The 21232-nt window shown below is 39.1% G+C and overlaps 2 protein-coding genes across 2 annotated transcripts in view; one reads left to right on the forward strand and one right to left on the reverse strand.

Annotated features, from left to right (window-relative positions):
* Nucleotides 1–13604: 13604 nt before the first annotated feature.
* Nucleotides 13605–18287, reverse strand: LOC144296615 (large ribosomal subunit protein eL37-like). Its single transcript, XM_077869707.1, has 2 exons — nt 18213–18287; nt 13605–13952 (listed from the first exon to the last, which is right to left on the reverse strand). Exons 1-2 carry the CDS (start codon nt 18285–18287, stop codon nt 13653–13655), a joined length of 375 nt encoding a protein of 124 aa, XP_077725833.1. The 3' UTR covers nt 13605–13652.
* A 951-nt stretch (nt 18288–19238) lies between these two features.
* GALNTL6 (polypeptide N-acetylgalactosaminyltransferase like 6) overlaps nt 19239–21232 on the forward strand; it is a 1162298-nt gene continuing 1160304 nt past the window's right edge. Inside the window, exons 1-2 of the mRNA XM_077868561.1 lie at nt 19239–19770; nt 20176–20485. Coding sequence (XP_077724687.1) covers nt 20348–20485 — 138 coding nt within the window. The 5' untranslated portion in view covers nt 19239–19770; nt 20176–20347. The remainder of the gene's footprint in view (nt 19771–20175; nt 20486–21232) is intronic.

Below are 21232 nucleotides of genomic sequence, written 5' to 3' on the forward strand. Positions count from 1 at the left end.
TGCATCACTCCTAACTTAGTTCATACTTTACTGCGTTTTCTTTGTGGCCCTTCCCTCTGTGGTTTATAGGTTATCCTCCACTGTCCACCTATAAGTGCACATGTTTACCACAATGGACCCACTAATAAATCAATAAGATCATATAACTCCTCCACTTGAAATTGTTCCATGTCCTCCTAAGTGTTCCTGACACTGATAAAGAAATGTTTACCTTTTTCTTAAATGCTATGACATGGCCAAATATATGCATTAACATCATGCCAGCTTCCTCTTGAAAGTCGGTTGCCTCATCCCAGAAGATAAATGCTCCATAATTTGTGTATGCTGCTACTAATTATTTGTCTAGATTATTATATCTTTGTGTGCATACACCCTATTCAGACTTCCTATGAAGAAAAGAATAGTGGCTTATTTATCTAGTTATCTAGCTGGTAGTCGAATCGTACCTCTTGTGCTCTGTGACTTTGAGCAAAATATGTAACATCTGCCTCATCAGCAAACAAGAATTTGACTAAAATTAAATGGATGAATGCATGTAAAATCTTAGTATAGTGCCTGGCACAGGAACATGCATTATTAAAATGACTGTAAGTTGATATTATTGATGTTATTATGATTCGTATTTTTCTGCATCTTTCAGTATGTGACTTATAAGAGACACTCAATAAATATTGTTGAATTTAAATAACAGAAACAAGGAGGCTTAATTATTCATCAAAGTCAGCAATGATCACCAACATTATCATCATCGTTATCACCTCAAGCCTTCAATATGTACAAAATATGTTAGCTAAATAAATAACAAGATGCATTGTTTATATCTATAGTGCTCGTAATCAATATGAATATTGTTTCCATATAGCTCCAGTTAATAAGTAATTCAGTACTGTAAATTTGCATAATAACAATGTGTTATGAGACAAGGGCAGAATTGTGAATATTTTTTAGGTTACGGTTACAACAAACGTGTCTTAATGTTTCATAGGCAGTGCCGATTTTAAAAATGTAAGCATACCCATTATGCCAACAACTTCAGAAACAACACATGACATAGAGGGCTTTGACAGTATTGGGAACTCAGTTACTAACTTGCTGGGTGGCAAGATAGGTGTTTATAGGATAACTTTAATATATTTTGTAAATCTGAAATAATTCATATAAAAAAGAGACATAAAAATTCTATATATCTTGTAAATCACGACTTCCAGACTGCCCTTTCCATTCTGAAGCAGCACAGAATTCCAATTGGGAATCAGAAACTATGATTTTATCACTTTGCATATTTAGTTCAACTGGGCTTAATTGATTTTATAGAATTTTAATTCAACATATATCTTCATGAATTGTTTCTGAAACTATAAAAAATTGGTAAATATGACCTAGTGTGTGTTTTTTTTTTCCTTAATAAACACCTAAAATCTTATTTAGTATGTGCTGGACAAATGATAGCCAAAGTGTGTTAATGGTTGACTATAAAACTTCCATATAATTCTGTTAATAAACTTATTAATTGAGAGTATAATACTACTGAAAGAAATTTAAAAAAACTTTTCTTTCTAATTTTAGGTTGTATGTATTTATTTAGCCAGGAAAAGAGAGATATCTGAAGACTTGCTTGTTCACTTTTACTTTTTTTTTTTTTTTTAATACATGCTTTATGAAATTCTGGTCCTGGTACTATATCACTCCCTCTGAAAACTACTTGTCCATCAAGCCATACTCTAAAAATAAAACGCAAAAGAACTCCCTACTTTGACAGTAGGAATTTAAGTTCTGATTCCAAGTAGTGATTTTAGTCAGGAATGATTTTTGTTCGTTTGTTTGTTTAATCCATTTTCTGCCTACACTGCTAAGGTCTTTCTCTCTAAAGATGAAATTGATTGAATTGCAGTGTGTAACTTGTATACTGTGGGACCAAAGCTAAGAATGAGGCAGAGACATGATTACTCAACTCCTCTCCCTCCATATACCCAGTTGTTAACCAAATCTTGACTCCTCCTTTTCATGTCCATTCTCCGTTCCTTCTGTCTCATTCCCACCACTAGCATTTTACCCCAGGGTCTCATCATCTTAAAACTGAATTATTCAATTGCTTCCTGATTGTATTCTTATTTTTTATTTTTACAAGGCAATCCATACTCCATATACCTGCAAAAGATTTCTCCAAAATGTATCATTTTATGTGTCAATTCCTTCTCAGAAGCTTTAGATGGCTCAATGTTGTCTCCGTGCAGGATAGCAGAGAGCTTCCAGAACTGCCAGCTCCAGTCCATAGTCCTGGAGTGCCCTGTGGAAACTAATTGTGAGACTAGTTTCCAAAATTACCTGGCAAGAGGGCAGTGACTGATCAGTGATGTCTGCAATGGGAGTAGACATGGACACTTGTAGCAAATACAGAGTAGATTTAAGAATAGTTTCAACAGAGTAGAATCTATCCTCTCACTATTCTCAAATGGAACATATATGTATCTATTTAGACAACATAGTTTATGATTTGAAAGAATAATATGCATTACTCAAGCAAATGGATATAACATTCACTATATTCTCAGGTAGATCACTTTGTAACTTCCTGTATTATGTAGTTGCTTAACCTTCCTGTGACTTTTTCCTAATTATCAAAATGAGTATAATAAGGTCATTGTAAAACCTAAGTATATAACTATGCGTAAATCACTTAGAGGTATGCCTGACACATAGCAAGCTTTCAAAAAAATGTGTGCTATTATTATCATCATTACTATGTCTTTATGATACCTACAGAAGCCCCTTATTCATTACTTTGAGAAGAAAATAAAGAAAAATTTGTTCACACAATATTTCCCACCATGTGGAACATATAAGAGCACATATTCACATACACAGATGTATAGATACCGATGTATAGATGTATATATAAATGTAAAAAGAAGTATCTGTAGAGAGAAATTGCTTTTGCCACGGTGTAAACAATTGTCAATTATTCTATATCTTGCCACAGTACTATTTAGCAGAAAATAATGAAGTAACTAAAAATGAGGTATTTATTTATGAAAGAAGGAAAGATAATTCCTCTAATGGAAGAGTGATTATAATATCATTCCTAGATAATATAGGTACAATTTTACTCAAGACAATTGCACTTGCTATTTCCTTTGCTTGAGGTGCTTTTCCCTACATATTCCTGGTTATCACTTCTCCTTCAAGTCTACCTAGTTATCATCTTCTCAATGAGGTCTTGACCATCCACTCTATTTCTGAATGCAGTGACCCAATGCTCATCTTCTCATTCCTTGCACATTTTTTCCTTTACTGTACTAGTAACTTTCTATTATATTATGTAGATTACTATATATCATTTAAATTATTTTCTCCTCTCTATGCTAGACTGTACGATCTATAATGACAGAGAACATTGTTCTGTTTACTGCTGTATTCACATTGCCTAAAAGATGGGCTCACCCATAATAAGCTCACGAATTGTAACAAAAGTGAATAAAAGAATATTTTAGTTGAAATAGACATCCTTAGCTATTTAGATAAAAAGATTATTTATTAATCTCCCACAGTATATATAAGGATCTTGATTGATCTTTAGAGACCTTTAGGAGTAGAGTATGATTTATAAATAGGCCTTTACCTTTATACAGAGTATTTTGGAATTAATGTGTAGCTATACGAGGAAAACTGAGGCTGAAGATGTAGTCAATAAATAATAATAATTATAATAATAAATTATTGCCGTATACAAGTACGTCTTTTTGTTAGCAAATGTTTGGAATTTTTGTTTTTGAAGAAATAGTAAAATCTAAAATCTGTTCCAAAAATTATTCACACAAGAACTCATGGTTCTCTGGTCTGATTTGATATCCTCTGTTACAGTGAGGAAGGTATGTGAAGGTGAACATAATCTCATCTATACTGCACTTTGCATGTGAGAAAGGCAAGGGGAAAGGTAAAAAGCTCTTGTCCCTTTTACATCTATAAAATGCCTTTTTCTGGAAACATCTTTGGATGTGTGATTGTTATTCATGGAAACTGTCAGTTTTCTTAAGTCCATCCTGTAACATGATAGGTGAGTGACAGAGAGTGGGCCATTATCCTGACAAGGTAGAGAGCTTACCTAGCAAAAAGTCAAGTTAAAAGGAAACCTAAAATAAAGAATATTGTTGTTTTTATTTGATGTTACGCATACTGTGAATCTGAACTGTATGATTTTATTTTAATCATTAAAACTGTCCTTTCCTGGCTCACCTTCTGCCAGATAATCCAAATGAATGTTGGGGAAAAGGTCAATCATTCAACTACTGATTTAATGGTAATATATGAGGTTTTATACTATAGACTTAATATTAAGGAGATTTTATTTCAATGTTTTGGCATTAAAAGCAGTCATTATAGCTGTTGAATATATTGTTTTTATTCCTCCCCAAGTAATCTTTTCTATAAAGTATGTTATCAACCTTAATTAAACAGGGACCATAAAAAGTCCTTAAGTCATTTTTAGAAAATATCTTCAAAGTGGTTTTATAATATCACTTAATATATGCTTGTAATCTGAAGAAAATACCGTAGCTACTGTAGAATATAACAGATGAATCCAGAGCAAATGATTCCACACATTCTGAGTTGAGAATATATCATAATTAAAAGCAGATCTAGACAATGCATCTTGCAAACAGGAGATCTAACAAGGAATGTTACAGGAAACTACATTAGTAAGGTATAGGGGAAGGAAGATTGGGCAGAAGGCAAAGTTAGGATCTGATAAAGTTGCAACAGAGATTTCAAGGATCCAGTGAGCAGTTCTAGAACTGTTAGTATTCTTCTGAGTTGTTCTCATTGAGGCAAAGGAGTCACACCTTTGTATTCTTTCAACATTTAACCACTGGTTGTAGGTTACCTCCCAGGGTGGTGGCATTGTAGTTGATGGAGCATAGCCTTAAAGAAGACAGCCTCCTTTGGCCAAGGGCAGTTCCCAGAAAAGGACTTGGCTATATGCCTCCAGCCGTGACATTCCTGACAGCCGGGGAAATGAAAGTCTCAGTTCAAAGTGGGATCTGGGAGGCACACCAAGGCATCTACTGCAGTCTACCTATTGCTGCAAACAGTGAGTTCATCCATCTGCAAACAACTTGCCCGTCATTCTGGTTGGTACTTCTTCCAGGAGAAACTTAGAAGAAGAAAGTTAGGGGATCCCTGGGTGGCTCAGAGGTTTAGCACCTGCCTTCGGCATGATACTGGAATCCCCGGATCGAGTTCCACGTCAGGCTCCCTGCATGGAGTCTGCTTCTCCTTCTGCCTGTGTCTCTGTCTCTCTGTCTCTGTCTCTCTCTCTCTTTCTTTCTCTCTCTCACGTGAATAAATAAAATCTTTAAAAAAAATAGAGGAGGAAAGTTAGTGGGACCCCAATGTGCTGCTGATAGTGTTAAGGCCCCAACTTGGCACTTGTCAGCTCCCTCCTTTACTACCTCTGTGGGACTTCCCTCACCCTTGGCTAGCACCCCTGCTCATCTAAGTTGCTAGTTTGGGGAGTTACATGGACTGCGTCCTTAAGAGGCCTGGATCCCTGGTCACAGTGTACTTTTCAGGCTGTGATTTGTGCCCTTGTCCATTCTTTGTCATGATTGGTCAGGAGTATAAAGAATTATTAGGGAGATGCCTGACTGGCTCAGCGGTTGACCATCTGCCTTCAGCTCAGGGCTTGATCCCGAGGTTCTGGAATCTAGTCCTGCCTTGGGCTCCCCAAAGAGAGCCTGCTTCTGTCTCTGCCTATGTCTCTGCCTCTCTCTGTGTATCTCACGAATGAATAAATAAAATCTTTAAAAAAAAAGAATTATCAGGGTATGAAAAATATTTTCCCTGCTTCTGATAATCAGGATCAATTACTTAAAAGATAGTTAACACTTTCCTCGACTTCTGGTTTCTTAGCCTAAGAAGTACAATATTGTTGGATAGCAGTAAGAGCTTAAAGTTTAATGGAATTTCATGCATGTTCTGGAGGAAATGTTTCCATCTGAGAACCAGGACTTCTAGAGTGCAGAGACTGGAAATGCAGTGATAAAGAATCACAAGTTCCTCAAATGAGTCACTGTTGCTTTTCCCACTTGTTTTCTAGACTCATGCACTCTATTTTAATTTGTATCCAACATTCACAGTGGGTATATTATCTCCAAGATGGTATCTGTCAAATTTCTCTCTAAAAGTTGTTCTAATGCTCTCCTGGGCCAGTAGCTTCTAGATAGCTAGATATCAGCCTCTGTGGGTCCCATGGTCATGTGGCCTTTGCCACTCTCCTGTTTAAAGTGAATCTCTGTGACCTACAGGATATTATATAGGATAATATGTTGATTGACCAACGATCTAGTGTGGCTACTCTGTAAGCCCTCTGATAGTAGTGCTGGTTGAGGTGTTAGGGCAAGAAAGGCAAATCCATACATGCATCGATTATAGTCAAAATGAACTGCTATTCCTCCCGGGGTAGATGGAATCCAGTGTAACTAACTTATTTCTAAGTCCTTGTTGCTGGTAGCTAAGACATTTGGTAGTGACAGTAGGAAACTCGGGATCATTGGAAGGAAACTCAGGCATTTACAGTCATGCATAGACTCCATACTTCCCATCATAGCTACTCCATTAATAAGCATATTATGTCAGTTCTGGGATAACGCAAGAGAGCCTCTGGGTGACATTGGCTGTCAGGTCTTTTATATACTTGTGCCACTTCTATAATGGATACTTTCTTTTGGGTGTTGATATGCTACACAAATATATTCACAATTTGTTCCCACTGTTATCTGTCCATTCATGTCTCTTCTCTAGAGCACCTTGTCCCCATGTTCTAATATTTTTCTGTCTGGGTCCCTATCAGCCAAGATGTTTTCCACTGATGTTGAGTTTGTGTACACACACACACACACACACACACACACACACACATATATATATCTTCTTATTTCAGACTACTCTTCTTCCTACATAAAGTAGATGACCAGTTTTCCTGCATGCTTCTATTTATTGAGAGTATTTCTCCTCATTGCTGAATTTTAGAATTGCCCCTGGGTTGTGGATTAGTAGCCCAATTTTAGCTTCTACATCCATAACAAAATGAATCATTTAAAAACCAATCTTGAACTTTTCCTTATCCATCAGATAGCTGTGGCCTAGGTATGATGTAATAAAAGGTGCTATTGCAACAGTGGTGGAAGGCATGGATGTCTTGATCATTTGTTCATGGAGTTTACTTGTGTCCTTGGCCCTGGATTTATGTGTGTCCAATCTCAGATGTAGAACTTACATGTTATGAAGGATTGCTGCTGAAGTCATCTACCCCTGTGATTTGATAGACTGGACAAACTCCAGCTTACCTTAGGAAGCTCTGGCAATATGGCCACTTACTGTCTTGCGCTCAAGCATTGTCTCTACCAAGACCAACTAGTCACCAAAATTTTTTTCAAGAGGAATATGATTTTCTGCTTCAGATTGCATGGCTGTGATCTAGAAATCTAGGGGCTATGTGGTGATTCTCCTGTCAGGGCTTGTCATATATACAGTCATCATTTTTCCCACTAGGGATACTCCCTATACTATAGCATACACCAGATTATGTGGCCTGAATGTTAAAGCTGCTTGTACACTGGCCAGACCTGCTGCAGAACCTGTTCCTTTTCTGGTTCCCACTCAAAACCGGCAACCTTCTTGTCAATCAGTAATAGTTGGACCAATATTCTTAAGTGAGATATACTATCTGTAGAATCCAGTAAGACCTACAAGACAGTGTGCTTCCTTTTTAGACTAAAAGATGTGAGATCTAATAATCCATTCCTTACTCTGAGGATGTGAGATACAATAATTAGCTCTTGACCCTGACATTCCCAGAAAATCGAATCCCTACAAATATTGCTAATATGCTGGACTCTTGAACTTCCATAAGTTTTTTTTTTTTCTCCCACCTTCTGAAAGCACATATGTTTTATAATGTCTTCAAAAAGCTAATCACTTGCTCACTCATGTCAATTAGCATGAAGTTACTGGTACAGCTATAGTCAAGTGGACCAGTAGAATGTACTGAGGGAATCTAGATGGGGCACTTTGCTTTGGACTATATTATCACAGAATATGGGAGACAATACAGCCCTGAAAGAGCATAAATGCATACTAGTCTGCTTCTTTTGTGAATGTGAACTTCTGCCTCATTTTTCTTGATGAGGATGGAACAGTGAATTCACCAGATTAATGGGCACATATTATGTACCTGAGGGCATATTTGTCTACCTTAGAAAAATTCCTGTGATATATTAATGAAAATAAGATAATTAATTTCCTCTCAAATGACATTAAAAGATACTGAACATGTTATCACATAAATTATGTGGACAGTGTGTATGATTTTTACTAAAAGGAATCTCATCAAATATGGAAAATGTTGTCAGCTGAGAAAGGGATGGAACTGATACTGGTGGACACAAGGTGTACAACCAGGATCGATATACAAGGAAATAAATTTTATTTCAATACAAGGAACAATTTTGTAGCTGAGATGAGTAGTTGGGAGGTAAATCATTCCCCGATATTACAAGTCTTTTAATAAAGGTTTGACAACCTCTTTGACCATGTAGTTGTGGTGCAAGTTGCAGAGTAATATTTAGGGTAAGTGACTTTCAAGAATACTTCCAACACTGAGATTATTGAATTCTAATATATTCTCTACAGGTTGAAAATGTTCAGATATCCATTCATGTATATGTTTATTCATTCCAATACTATGTATTGAGCACTTACAGAATGTTAGGGATGAGATATTTTATTGGCTTTTTTTTCCTTGGGTGACTATGGTAGAAAAGTATTCCACATTTGGGAAATGTATCATATTTTCAAGCACCAATAAGACTTTTTTAACTGTTTCGATGTTCATATGTAGACATATTGGCAGTCAGGCATACATACAAATTAATATTTAAATATATATTTCAATTTCTTGACATGAGATAAAAGGATTGATATTTTATATAATTTTCTTAAAGTTTAGATACCAGTGAAAAGCTATTTAATGAAATTGATAGTGAAAAGAGCAATAGACAAATCCAGTCTTTGAATTCTTGAAAGTATTTCCCAATAAGTCCCAGACAAAAAACTAGTTCTTAAAAACCTACATTAGCAGTAAGATAAATATATTTGGTACATTGATAAGTCCTGTTTAATATAATGTACAAAGTTTTTCTACTGATACTACTTTTGAAATTTTCATTAAGAAATGGGAAAACATTTGCAAGCATACCTCATCATATTATAAAAAGAATATATTATTTTTAAAAAGATATGACCTAGGAGTTTAAATTTAATAAAATTATTTTACAAAAGGTTGAAATCAATCAAATGTCAGGAAAATACTTATGCTTTTGTTTTAATAGGGTGAGCTCAGATGTTAAAATCAAACAGATGTCTATTCAGTTCCAGATCTGTCATGTGTTAGCTAACCAACTTTTTTTTTTTTCACTTCAATTTTTTAATTTTTATTTGTTTACATATTTTTTAATTGGAGTTCAATTTGCTAACATATAGCATAACACCCAGTGCTCATCCCATCAAGTGCCCCCCTCAGTGCCCGTCACCCAGTCATTCCCACCCCCCACCCACCTCCCAGCTAACCAACTTTTTGTAAATTCCCTTTCTTTCTGTTCTTTGGTTACCTTGTGTTTAAAATGGGGAGAATTCTAACTAAAGTAGAGATGATACATAAGTTTTGTAAAAACTGAATTAGATAAAAAATGTAAAATATGCTGAACAATGTGCCTGACACATAAAGAAGCACTTACCAAGCAGGATTTTTTTAAAAATATTTTATTTATTTATTCATAAGAGACACACAGAGAGAGGCAGAGACAGAGGCAAAGAGAGAAGCAGGGTCCCCTGAGGGAGCCCTGATGCAAACTCGATTCCAGGACCTCAGGATCACGACCTGAGCCAGAGGCAGATGCTCAACCACTGAGCCACTCAGGTGCCCCACCAAACAGGATTATTGATTGCAGAACTAAGCCTACATTATTAGTAGTAATATTAATTTATTATTTTTTCTGAAACTTTAATTATTAACTACTTAGTAGTATATATACTTAGTGCACTAGAAAGTTTTTTGTATTGATCAAGTTACTGTGGCGTGTAGCTCAAAGTAAATGTTGCCAACAGATTTGATTTGAAAGGATCCTTTTCTTCTGTCTTGAGGGATAGACTGACTATTGGATTAAATATAATTCCCACTGCAATTTATATGAAAGAGAAACATCATGATAAGGAATTTAAAAGGTCTCATTATCTGCATGCTTATTTTGATTCTATTCTGCCTATATAAATTAAACTTTATATTAGAGGAACTCTAACATCTCATAGAACATTGTCAGTTTTGGTCATCACAGTAACTCTTGAAATAGGTATAATTTTCCAATTCCAGTTTTGTAAGAAGATGCTCAGTATCGTTAAATGTCTTTCCAGGTCATTTGAGATGGTGAGTAATGAAAGTGGGGTTTGAACACAGACTTTCCTCATCCTCTTTGCTCTTTTTACTACCACTAAGCTATCTCTTAGGGCTTCTCAAAGGGATCTCAAAAGATTATATTTACTTGTCTGGAGGCAAAACCGCAGATTCCAACCAGTGTAAGTTACAAATAATCTAGGTATTAGAATTGTTGATGCAATTTGTAAGCACATTAGACATGATTAACATGAGCCCACTTTTACTTTGAGGGTTCTCTTTCTTTTTCTGAGATAGATAGATGATAGATAATTGATAGAATCAGAACTGAAATGTTCAGACAGAATGACATAAGGAATAGGAAAAAAGTGAAAAGTAGCTACTGGTAGAATTTGATAGTCATATACCATCATGAACTTCATAAAAGATATAAAGGTGTTAAGATGCACTACGTATTCATTTGCATTTGTCCCCAGTTAGTGCCTTTCTTTCTTTTAAGATTTTATTTATTTATTCATGAGATACACAGAGAGAGAGAGAGAGAGAGAGAGAGGCAGAGATGCAGGCAGAGGGAGAAGCAGGCTCCATGCAGGGAGCCTGACATGGGACTTGATCCCGGGTCTCCAGGCTGCGCTAAACTGCTGAGACACCCGGGCAACCCAGTGCCTTTCTTTCTTTTTCTTTCTTTCTTTCTTTCTTTCTTTCTTTCTTTCTTTCTTTCTTTCTTTCTTTCTTTCTTTCTTTCTTTTCTTTCTTTCTTTCTTTCTTTCTTTCTTTCTTTCTTTCTTTCTTTCTTTCTCCTTTCTTTCTTTCTTTCTTTCTCCTTTCTTTCTTTCTTTTTTTTCTTTCTTTCTTTCTTTCTTTCTTTCTTTCTTTCTTTCTTTCTTTCTTTCTTCTTTCTTTCTCCTTTCTTTCTTTCTTTCTTTCTTTCTTCTTTCTTTCTTCTTCTTTCTTTCTTTCTTTCTTTCTTTCTTTCTTTCTTCTTTCTTTCTTTCTTCTTTATACTTTAATACTTTACTTTCTTTCAATACTTTAATATATCTGTCCATGTGCAATAATAGTTGTCTTTTATTAATAAAATGCATTTAAGGGCATTAGGAGATATTTTTTGCTGCATAGTCATGCTGATGGAAATTGTGTGTGTGTGTGTGTGAGCAAGAGAGAGACAGAGAGACAGAAAGGGAGAGACAGACAGACAGAGAGAGATTGAGTATCTGGTTAAATTAGATCCTCAAGGACTTCCAGAGGATGGAGGGGGGGTGGGGGGGGGAGACAGAAATGCATGCATGAGACCTGAAATCTTCCAAGACTTGAATTTGTTTGGATGATGGAAATTGGTCCAAAACAGTCTCTGGAAGAGTAATTTCTTGATATAATTTGCTGAGCACATTAATGAGTACCTAACTCTCAACCTTCAAGTTGATCAGACAGGGTGAGAAGACAAGATGGCTAACCCATGACCTTTACTCTTTTTTTGATGTTGTCATTAAAAGCTACAGGCTTATGTGCAATGGGTTTAAAATCATTGTGTCTTAGTTTCACGGTAAGGAAGAAAATAACTTAAATTTCCATAAACTAGTGATGTTTAGAATCTTTTCATTTTCTTTTGATAATTGCTTTCAGAGATAAATGCACTTGTATCACACAAAATTAAATACATTCCTTGCTTTGGTCATTAAATGCTTAACATAAGTATGCTAATTAAAACTTTATTATCAGATTTTCTGTAGAGATCATCCTTTCTTTTATCTAGACTGTTATTTTTTGGCTGCACTTGATGCTATCTGCCTAGTTCCTAATGGGATAAGGAAATTTTACAATTACTAAATCCAGTGATGATTTTTTTTCAACTTCATCTTATTTGACTTACCAACTTTGATAGATCTGATCACTTCCTTCTCTTTGAGACTGTCTCTTCATTTGACTCTTGTGGTTTTCCACAAACCTCACCAACTACTACCTCTCAAGGTCTTTTGCTTGTTTCTCTTCATCTCCCCAAGCTTTAATTGTTGGAGTACTTTTATTGTTCTATTATCTATTTGCACTCAGTCTCTTGATAATCTTATAACCTTTATGGCTTTAAGTGCTCTAAGGACTTCCAGAGTTATATCCTCAACTTTAATTCCATAGTTCTCTATCCCTATCAATTCCAAAATCTTATATCCAAACACTTATTCAACATTTCTATAATTAGCTATGCCATTTCAGTAAGTCCAATCAAACACCTGATCTCTCTCAAGCCTGTTTCTCCTAATGTCTTCCTATCTCAGTAAAAGATAATTCCAGCCTTACAGGAGTATAGAACAAAACTTGGAGTATCTTGGGCTCTCTCTGTCTCTCACACCCCATATTGGTTCCTACAACTATTCAGTGTAGTTTTATAGTGAGAATTTTTCAAGTCTTTTCTTCATTTCCACTGCTATCACCCTGATAGGGACACCATTTCCTTTGGATTAACACAACTTCTTTCCTGTCTATCCTATAATCTATTTTCAACTCAGCAGCCAGGATGATCTTGTTAAAAAGTAAATCAGAAAAAAAATATGTCAGATTGTGTTAATCTCTACTCACATCCTCTCAGTGGCTTCCCATCCCACTCAGACTAAAAGCCAACTTTCTCCTATAGATTTAAATCTTTGTCTACATAGATTATAATATCTGATCTGACTCCCCACCTCATTCCTCAACATCACCATCTCCTTCCTTCCTGCTCTTTGTTTCCAAAGCACTTTCTTTGCTGTTCACTCACATCCCGGACAAACCCACCAAAGAACCCTCCATTTGCTGCTTCCGCTACTTGGAATTCCATCTCCTTGGAATCCAAGTTCACTTCCCTGCTTCCTTTAGATACTTGTTTCAATGATTACTTACTCAGTGAGGACTTTCTCTTATGCTTTATTTGAAATTATACCACTTCTCCTCCTGGATTGCTCTACTCCTCTTTACTTCCTTATTTTTCTCCATGTCTTAATTTTTAACCACCACTTGTTCTAACTTGTAATCTACACTTGACTTGTTCCTGTTAAAAGTCTGAAGGCAGAGTTTTGTCCGTGATGTTCACCATTGCATCTCCAGTACCTGGATTGTGTATTCAATAAATGTCTGTGAATTGTTATCAGTATATCTCAAGTTGTAATAAGAAGTTTATATATATATATTTACTTTTTAAAACCAGAACGTTTATTTTGACTAATTGTTGAAATCCTTAAGATGAACTGGATGCTGCAACAGCTGCCCTCTTGGGCTTAGGTGTCGTGCCTCCACGGAATCCATGCCTGTATCTGTGGTATACAATTTTTAGGTGCCTCATTCGGCCGGTCCCAGTGGTATTCCGTCTTTTAGCCTTGGCACCCCAGTTATACTTTCTCTTCCACTTGGCAGGGTAGCGACACTTGCCGCAGGTGGACTTCTGAAGGTGGTAGGCCTTAGAGCCACAGCGGCGGCACAACGTGTGCATCTTATTGCGACGCTTTCCGAACGATGACGTCCCCTTCTCATCTGGTTTCTGCGGCAGACCCCAAACGAAGTTTATATTTTTAAGGTTATTTTTTCATGTCCATAAGTATCGTCAGAAAAATTTTAATATTCAATACATAATGTGTGTCTGACATTCTTTAGTCTTTCTCAAAAAAAAATTATAACATGCCATATACTATTTAGTGACTTCTTAAGCATGTTTTATTGGCTTCGCTTATATTAATTATAACTTTTTAAAATTTCCATTTTTGAATTTTGTACTGCATTATTATGAAGAATCTTTTCTTCAAAATTAATATTAAATTTATTTAAAGCCACCTGATTTCATCATTCAAATAATATTTAGACTTTTCACTGAAATAAACAGATGAACTTTGTTTAGCACAAACATTTTAAAGGCATAATGTATGTTAAACACTCTTTGTAAAAGGTGGAAGGTGCAAATACTGTATATGATAAAGGTCAAATCTAAGCTAGAAATCTCATATGTAATTATATAAAATTAAAATCATGCAAACTAAGAATATAGTTATATTTATATATTGTGTAAAATATCAAAGGATAGTTTATTATGTAACTTTATCTTCAGTATAACCTTCTTTTTAACACTCCCAACCAAAAAAAAAAAAAAAAAAATAGAGAAGAAAAAAAGAGAAAAAGAACAAAGAAGCTTCAAGGTTATAAACCTGTACTATCATCTCTTCTAAATTCGGTTCTTTTGCTTAGTTCCTTTAATCTTCTCCCAAAAGTAAAAATGAAATAAGAGAAAGAGAGAGATGGAGAGAGAGAGAGAGAGAGAGAGAGAGAGAGAGAGAGAGAGAAAGAAAGAAAGAAAGAAAGAAAGAAAGAAAGAAAGAAAGAAGAAAGAAAATGAATTAACATATTTGTCAGAAAAATTTTTAGGTAATACAATGCAGTGATCAAGATTGTGGAATCTGGTTAAAATTCCTGCCCTAGCACTTACTAGCACTTATTTGAACAAGATGCTTATCATTTCCTTGCCATAGTTTTCCAGGCTATTAAATGGAGGTAGTAATAGAACCTACATAAGAAGATTGTTTACAAAATTAAATGACTTATGCCTAAGAAATGCTTATATAAATGTCTAGCATATAGTAAATCCTAAATAAATGTTTGATAGCTAAATATATAGGGAAAGATTCAAATCAAGGTATGGTCTATTGTTAAAGGGAAAGAAAAACACATATTCAGAGGTAAAATTAACTACTAAGAGTTTAAACACCATAAAGTCTAGTTAGAAAGTATTTAGGCCAAAAAAGAAACAACCTTTTTCTTTTAGCATTTGTCACTTTTTAATTTGCACCACATTTAACTGCAAACACCTTTAAATCCCTTGTGGTGCTAAAAATTCTGCAAGAATGTTCATCTTTGCAACCTCTGCCCAACAGCACTTGCATATATATAGAAATTGACTCAGGGCTTTTTGGTGAAGAATTTCAGCAATGATAGAGACTGGGTATTACCATGTTTTGATATTTAAGTTGGTTCTTACTTCTTTCTACGGTGTAGTAGAAAGCATTTGACATTCCAGCAAAAAAGAATTAAGGAGATTCCTTAAAGTATGTTTTAATTCCACAAAAATGAATTGTATAATTTAACTGTACCATTACTAAAATTGCTATTTAATACATTCCTGTTTTTCACTACAAAATCATTTTTTCTTCAAAAACTGAGATAACTTAGCTAAAGGTATGCTAATATCAAAATATTGTAGTAGTGTATTCAGATTGAAAACTTTCAAGAGTTTTCATATTCCAGACATCATCACTGGAGAAGATTGGAATATGCCTCCATTTCTAGACACATTAACTTCATGCTCTAGTGTCTCTGCCTTCTGATAAAACCTTGGAAAAAACTCATCTCAGTGAAAATGAACACCACCATATTAGGATCCAAGGTGAATGATTTCAAATTAAATTCCAGTCATGTCATCAGTTTTTAAAATAAAAGAATAAACTTATTTTTCCAGTTTTGTTGAGCAGCAGGCTCTCCTCTGAGTGTGGAGCCCTCTATGCATGGCAATCTCATGACCCTGAGATCATGACCTGAGCCAAAATCAAGAGTCAGATTTTTTTTTTTTTAAGAGTCAGATGTTTAACTGACTGAATCACCCAGGCACCCCATAACAACCCTATTTTTTAACTAAAAGTTAATTCACTATCTTTGTAGAAATGAATACTTTGATTCAATCCAACCTATGAAAACTTTTGCCCATTACATCTCATCATCCAGTGTCTAATCTGGTTAGGCCTTCCTTAGGAATTCCTACCTCTATGCCTTTGAATATCTATCGTGAGTTAAAGGTCAAATCTCTCACTGAGAGGTCAGTTTGATCCCCATAATTTCACCACCACCTGCTCTGGAGAATCTGGGCTGGTTCTGTGACCACTGCAAAAGTGAGGTGGTTCTAATTCTGGGCCTTTAAGAGGACTTGGCAGTTTTTGTTTTCTCCCTCTTGGAGTACAGATTCTTGGGATGTTGTTCCCTTTTGGATCCTGGCCACCATACTGTGAGAAGCTCAGACTATGTGGAAGGGTCATGTAGAGAATTGAGAGGCTCCAAATGATTGGCCCGGATGATCTTCCAGCTGACCGTGCCAACTGCTACCTGTGTGAGGGAGCCATCCTGGCCCAGCAAGACCTAAGTCCTAGGACCCAGCCTTCATCACTCAAAACACAACTGCCTAGCTGAGCCCATTCAAATGAAAAGAACTGAGAGAGTGAAATAGTTGTTTTAAGTCATCACATTTTGGAGTAGAGCTATAACTAAGCAATTTCCTTCTGCCCCTTTCCAATTTATTCTAATTGCCTTTATATTACATTTTCAACTAGACTATAAATTATTCATGGCAACAGATATTGCTGTTTGCTTCCCAGGTGTCCCTGTAGCTATTAACACATTGCTAGGCACATGGGACTCTGATTACCTGACATTCCCAGGGGAATCATAACAAAATGGAGAAGCAAACAGAAGTAAAAAGGGGGCTTTGAATAGAAGACAAATTTTAAAGACATAAGATTTTGATGAAACCAATATTAATAACGACATAAAAATAATATATCTATTTAATCTGGATTATCTGACAAGTGTTTGTTTGTAAATTGAACCTAAAATATCAATTTTAGTTAGAATCATTGTCATCTATCGGAAATTTATACATGGAATTATAAAAGAAGACCAGATTGAATGAAAATCATGACATGATTCAAATAAATAAATAAATAAATAAATAAATAAATAAAGGAAAAAGCAAAAGTGATTAAAGCTACACAGTAAAAGGGATGAACATACTAATTTTCTTCCTCTAGTTTCTGCCTCGTATTCTGCATGTACTTGATGTGGGACCTAACAGTGATTATACCCATTCACTGACACTAATAATGCCCTGGGAATGGGTACTGTTCACAAGGCCATTTACTAGTGTAACAACAATGAAGCACAATTCAAGTCAGAATCCTGGATTTAGTAAACAGATTGACAATATGACAATATGTCTATTTGTGATACAGAGCTTTTTTGTTTTGTTTTGTTTTGGGTATAAAGAAACCAACGTTATTCAAAATGTGAAGGACTTTTATTTTTCTAATTCCAAGTATTCTTTTGGGTGCTTTTATTTTTAATTGTTAATAACTTAACTGTAAGGCAGAAAATGTCCAATATACTTAAATAAATCTCCAAAATCTTTCCTCGAGGACCAAGCCTCCCAGCAAAATCTCTCCCTATGTTGCTTCTCCAAATTCATATTTCTATGTTTCAGAACTGCACTTGCTAAGAGAGAAAAAGGTTTTTAAATAATGCAAAATGGAAAAGGCAGAGTGTGTGTGTGTGTGTGTGTGTGTGTGTATGAGCACGTGTGTGTAAGGGGGGGTGAGGAATTAAGTCCCTTGCTCTCTGGATTCTTGCATTTGTGTAAAATTGAAGGGTAACTGGTCTACACATAAAGGACATATTTAAAAACACTTACGAAACCTGTTTATATACTCTTTTGAAATGCAAGTGATTCACAAAGACAAATATTGCGGCACAAAGCTTTATTCATGCAGTCATAGAGCCAATATTTATTGTTCAAATACATTTTAAAATTATAACGTGAGGAGTTGAAGGCATAACTCTTCACACTCACATCTGTGTCTTTCTCAAGTGAGCCACGGATAGAGAGAGTAGAAGTGGGAGGCAGAGGGAGGCGGGCGGGGGGGGGGGGGTACGAACAGGGAGCGAGTGAGCAGATGAAGAGAGGAAGGAAAGAAGAGAGAAAAGACCAAAATACCGTTCTGGGGCCCACAGTCTCCTCTATCCCAAGTATGTGGGCATCACATCTAGCCTGTAACAAAGGGATGGCCATGGCGCTTCTTTTAGGCTCTAGACAGGGCTGATGCAGGGGGCAGTGCAGGCACGCCTGTCGCCTCACCAAGTCCCGGTTCCTTCAGGAGCCCTGAGCTCTCAGGGTCCAAGAGTACCCAGCGCACGCCGCCAGGCACGCAGGTGTCTTGGAGAGGACCCCCCGGTCCGCGCGTGTGCGCCCGGGGGCGCGGTGCATCTGCATGTTGGGGAGACGCAGGAGTCCCTGCTGCCTGAGACCGACCTCGAGTCCTCACATTTTCCGGGGACCACGGGAGGAGAGTGCGAGGTCGGGGGCCAGGCAGCCCTTGCAGCAATAAAGCGCGCGGGGCGCGGGCGAGCCGGGCGGGGGAGGAGCGCCGCGCCGCCGCCACATCGCGGGGCCCCGGGTGCCTGCACGCCCTGGACGCGCCCCGGGTCTCCGCGGAGTCGCTCCAGAGCTGCTGCCTCGCCTCGGCGTCGTCCTCCTCCACCCCCCGCACGTACCTGGCCCGAGCGGCGGGACAGGTGCCCGGGGAGCCCCTCTGGGCGGCAGCGGCCCAGCCTCGGGGCGCCCCCGCGCTGCGCTCCGCCCGCACCGGAGAAGGACCGGGGTCAGCCCGCGAGCCCGGCGACTTTTCCTCCGGAGTCTCTGGCCTGGCGCCTTCTGCGTGAGATGAGTGGGGGCGCTGCTATCTCTGCCCCCGAAAGGATGCTCCGAAAAGCGCCGGCGGAGACAGAGGCCGGCAGGTGCGAGTCCCCGTCCCGCAGCGTCTTCGCCCTCGTCTTCCACCTTCCCCAGGGTCTGGGCCCGGGGGAACTGCCCGCCCCTCGCGGCGGCCCGCCCCTCCCCTCCCCTCCCCTCCCCTCCCCTCCGCGCCCCTCGGCTCCCGGGCTCGGGCTCGGGCTCGGGCTCCCGCACGTGGTCGGCCCCAGCAGCGTCTCGGCGGAAGGCGGGCGGCGGCGAGCGGGGAGCGGGGAGCGGGGAGCGGGGAGCGGGCGGCCGGGAGGGAGGGAGCAGCGCCCGCCGCTCGCCCTCCGCGCACCCCCGCGCGCCCTCGCGCACCGCCCAGCCCGGCGCACACGCGCCTTCGCCCCGCTCCAGCCCCTCCGCGGGAGGGGAGGCGGACCCCACCGCCCTGTGGGCGCTCGCGATGTTCCTCGGGGTTCGCTCCGCTGCCGGAAAAGAATGGTAACATGAAGAGCGGCGCGTGAGAGCGTCACGGCGAAGGCGAAGAGATTGATGGCACAGCGCTGACTGCGCGGAGCAGCACGTTCCGAGGGCGCCTCCAGTTCCTGGCTGGGCTCCGCTGACATCTGTAGCCTCCCTTCCAGCAGGTTCCGCGCTCGGGAGCCGCTGCCCGCCGAGCGGAGTGAGGACCGCGCGCGGGCACCCAGGAGTTTGCCAACCTCCATCCGCACAGGACTTGCGCCCCGGGGCCGGCGACCCGCATCCGTGCGGAGCCCGCCGGCACGCTGGCTTCCCGGGGAGTTGGCCCCGAGTTCAGGTGGGTTATCCCGCGGGGAGCTCCGGAGGAGACGTTCGGGGAGGACGAGGAAGGTGACGTCCCAATGTCCAAAGCAGACGCTCTTCTTCCTGACACCTGCCGGGGCTGACCGCTTCCTCCACGCAGTCCTCCCCCCCACTGACCCGCTCCCGTCTCCTCTCCCCAGCCCGGCCCTCCCCCACCAAGGGGGGCGCGCCCCACAACTCCTGTGTTCTTGCCTATCTAGCATGCTGTAGACTTTCGTTAACTTAGGATTATGTGAGAAAGGAGCATATTTACTCCATTGCTGTATTTTCAGAGAGGCTTAATGATTTCCTCAGTCAAGTCATTTACTTCTAAGCCAATAGATAATGCCTTCGTCATAGTTTTCTGGGGGGGGAAAGTAACTGTGCGTTTGTTCTGCAGATGCCCAACTCCCTCTGAATCGTGCAGATTGGTGCTGAGCACGCAACAAAAGTTTTTAGCTTCTCCTCAGTTTCTGGTGCTTCGCAGGGGAGAGGAAAGGACTTTGGCATTAAACACAAGAAGCAGGCAGGGAGCCATCTCCTTTAACTTTTCTTCTCTGTTATCACTTGCAATGAAGAGGAAACAGAAGAGATTTCTGCAGATGACTTTCTTATTCATGGTGGCTTTAATTTTCCTGCCCAATATTGGTCTGTGGTCTCTGTACAAGGATAAGCACCTGGTGAAATCTACGGAACCCGGGGAGCAGCAGGTAAGTGCCATCCGGAGAACGCTCACCAGAGGATTGGTAAGGCGTGCAGCTGGCTGGGGCACAGCAAGCGAGCGCAGGGTGGGTGGCCTTGGGTTTTCTCCCAAGTATTTGCGGGGCACACATTCGGAGACTGGAGACTTTGGGGCGTAAGCAAGTCGTTGTTTTAGATCTTAACCAATGACATGGGTAAAGTGTAAAATCAACTAGATAAGGAGGATAAGAGAGGTCAAGAGCAAGAGAGAAGACAGTCTCTCTCGGTTGGTCCTTAGCTGGTTTTTGACTTGAGGTGGATGCAAGGTAACTGCTAATTTGTGGGATGTGGAAGTGGACTTGCTTTCACTTCTCATCCGGTTTGGGTATCCAGGTTAAAGTGCACTGGGCCAATTAAATTATTAAACTTGTGAAGTAGTTCTCAAAAAACAAGCTACAGTTTTCTATATTTTTGGTTGTAATGTTTGCTTAGCAACAGCTTTCTTACTCTATGGAGACTTAAAGTCACGGTTTTTCCTCTCCTGTTGCTAAGGTGATGTGCTGGGGGTATACAGGCAGAGTTATTAAGGATGCCTGTTCAGTTTCACAATCTGGTGATAACAGTTTGTTGCTAAAAGCTTTTCTTCATATCTGAAACCCTGGGTGGTGTGGTATGTTTTGTTTCTACGTACATGTAATCTGTTAGTATGTACAAAGCTCATGATTTAACATAGATCAAAATAACTTAAGGAGTAACAATGAAGAAAAAAATCTTTC

This window comes from Canis aureus, chromosome 24 (genome assembly GCF_053574225.1).
Source record: "Canis aureus isolate CA01 chromosome 24, VMU_Caureus_v.1.0, whole genome shotgun sequence".
Classification (NCBI taxonomy): domain Eukaryota; kingdom Metazoa; phylum Chordata; class Mammalia; order Carnivora; family Canidae; genus Canis; species Canis aureus.

Coding starts and splice junctions, on each gene's coding strand:
- LOC144296615 (XM_077869707.1), bottom strand. CDS start 18,287: ATGGCCATCCCTTTGTTACAGGCTAGATGTGATGCCCACATACTTGGG. Junction 13,953..18,212: donor AGACTGTGGGCCCCAGAACG/GTATTTTGGTCT, acceptor GGTCTGCCGCAG/AAACCAGATGAGAAGGGGAC.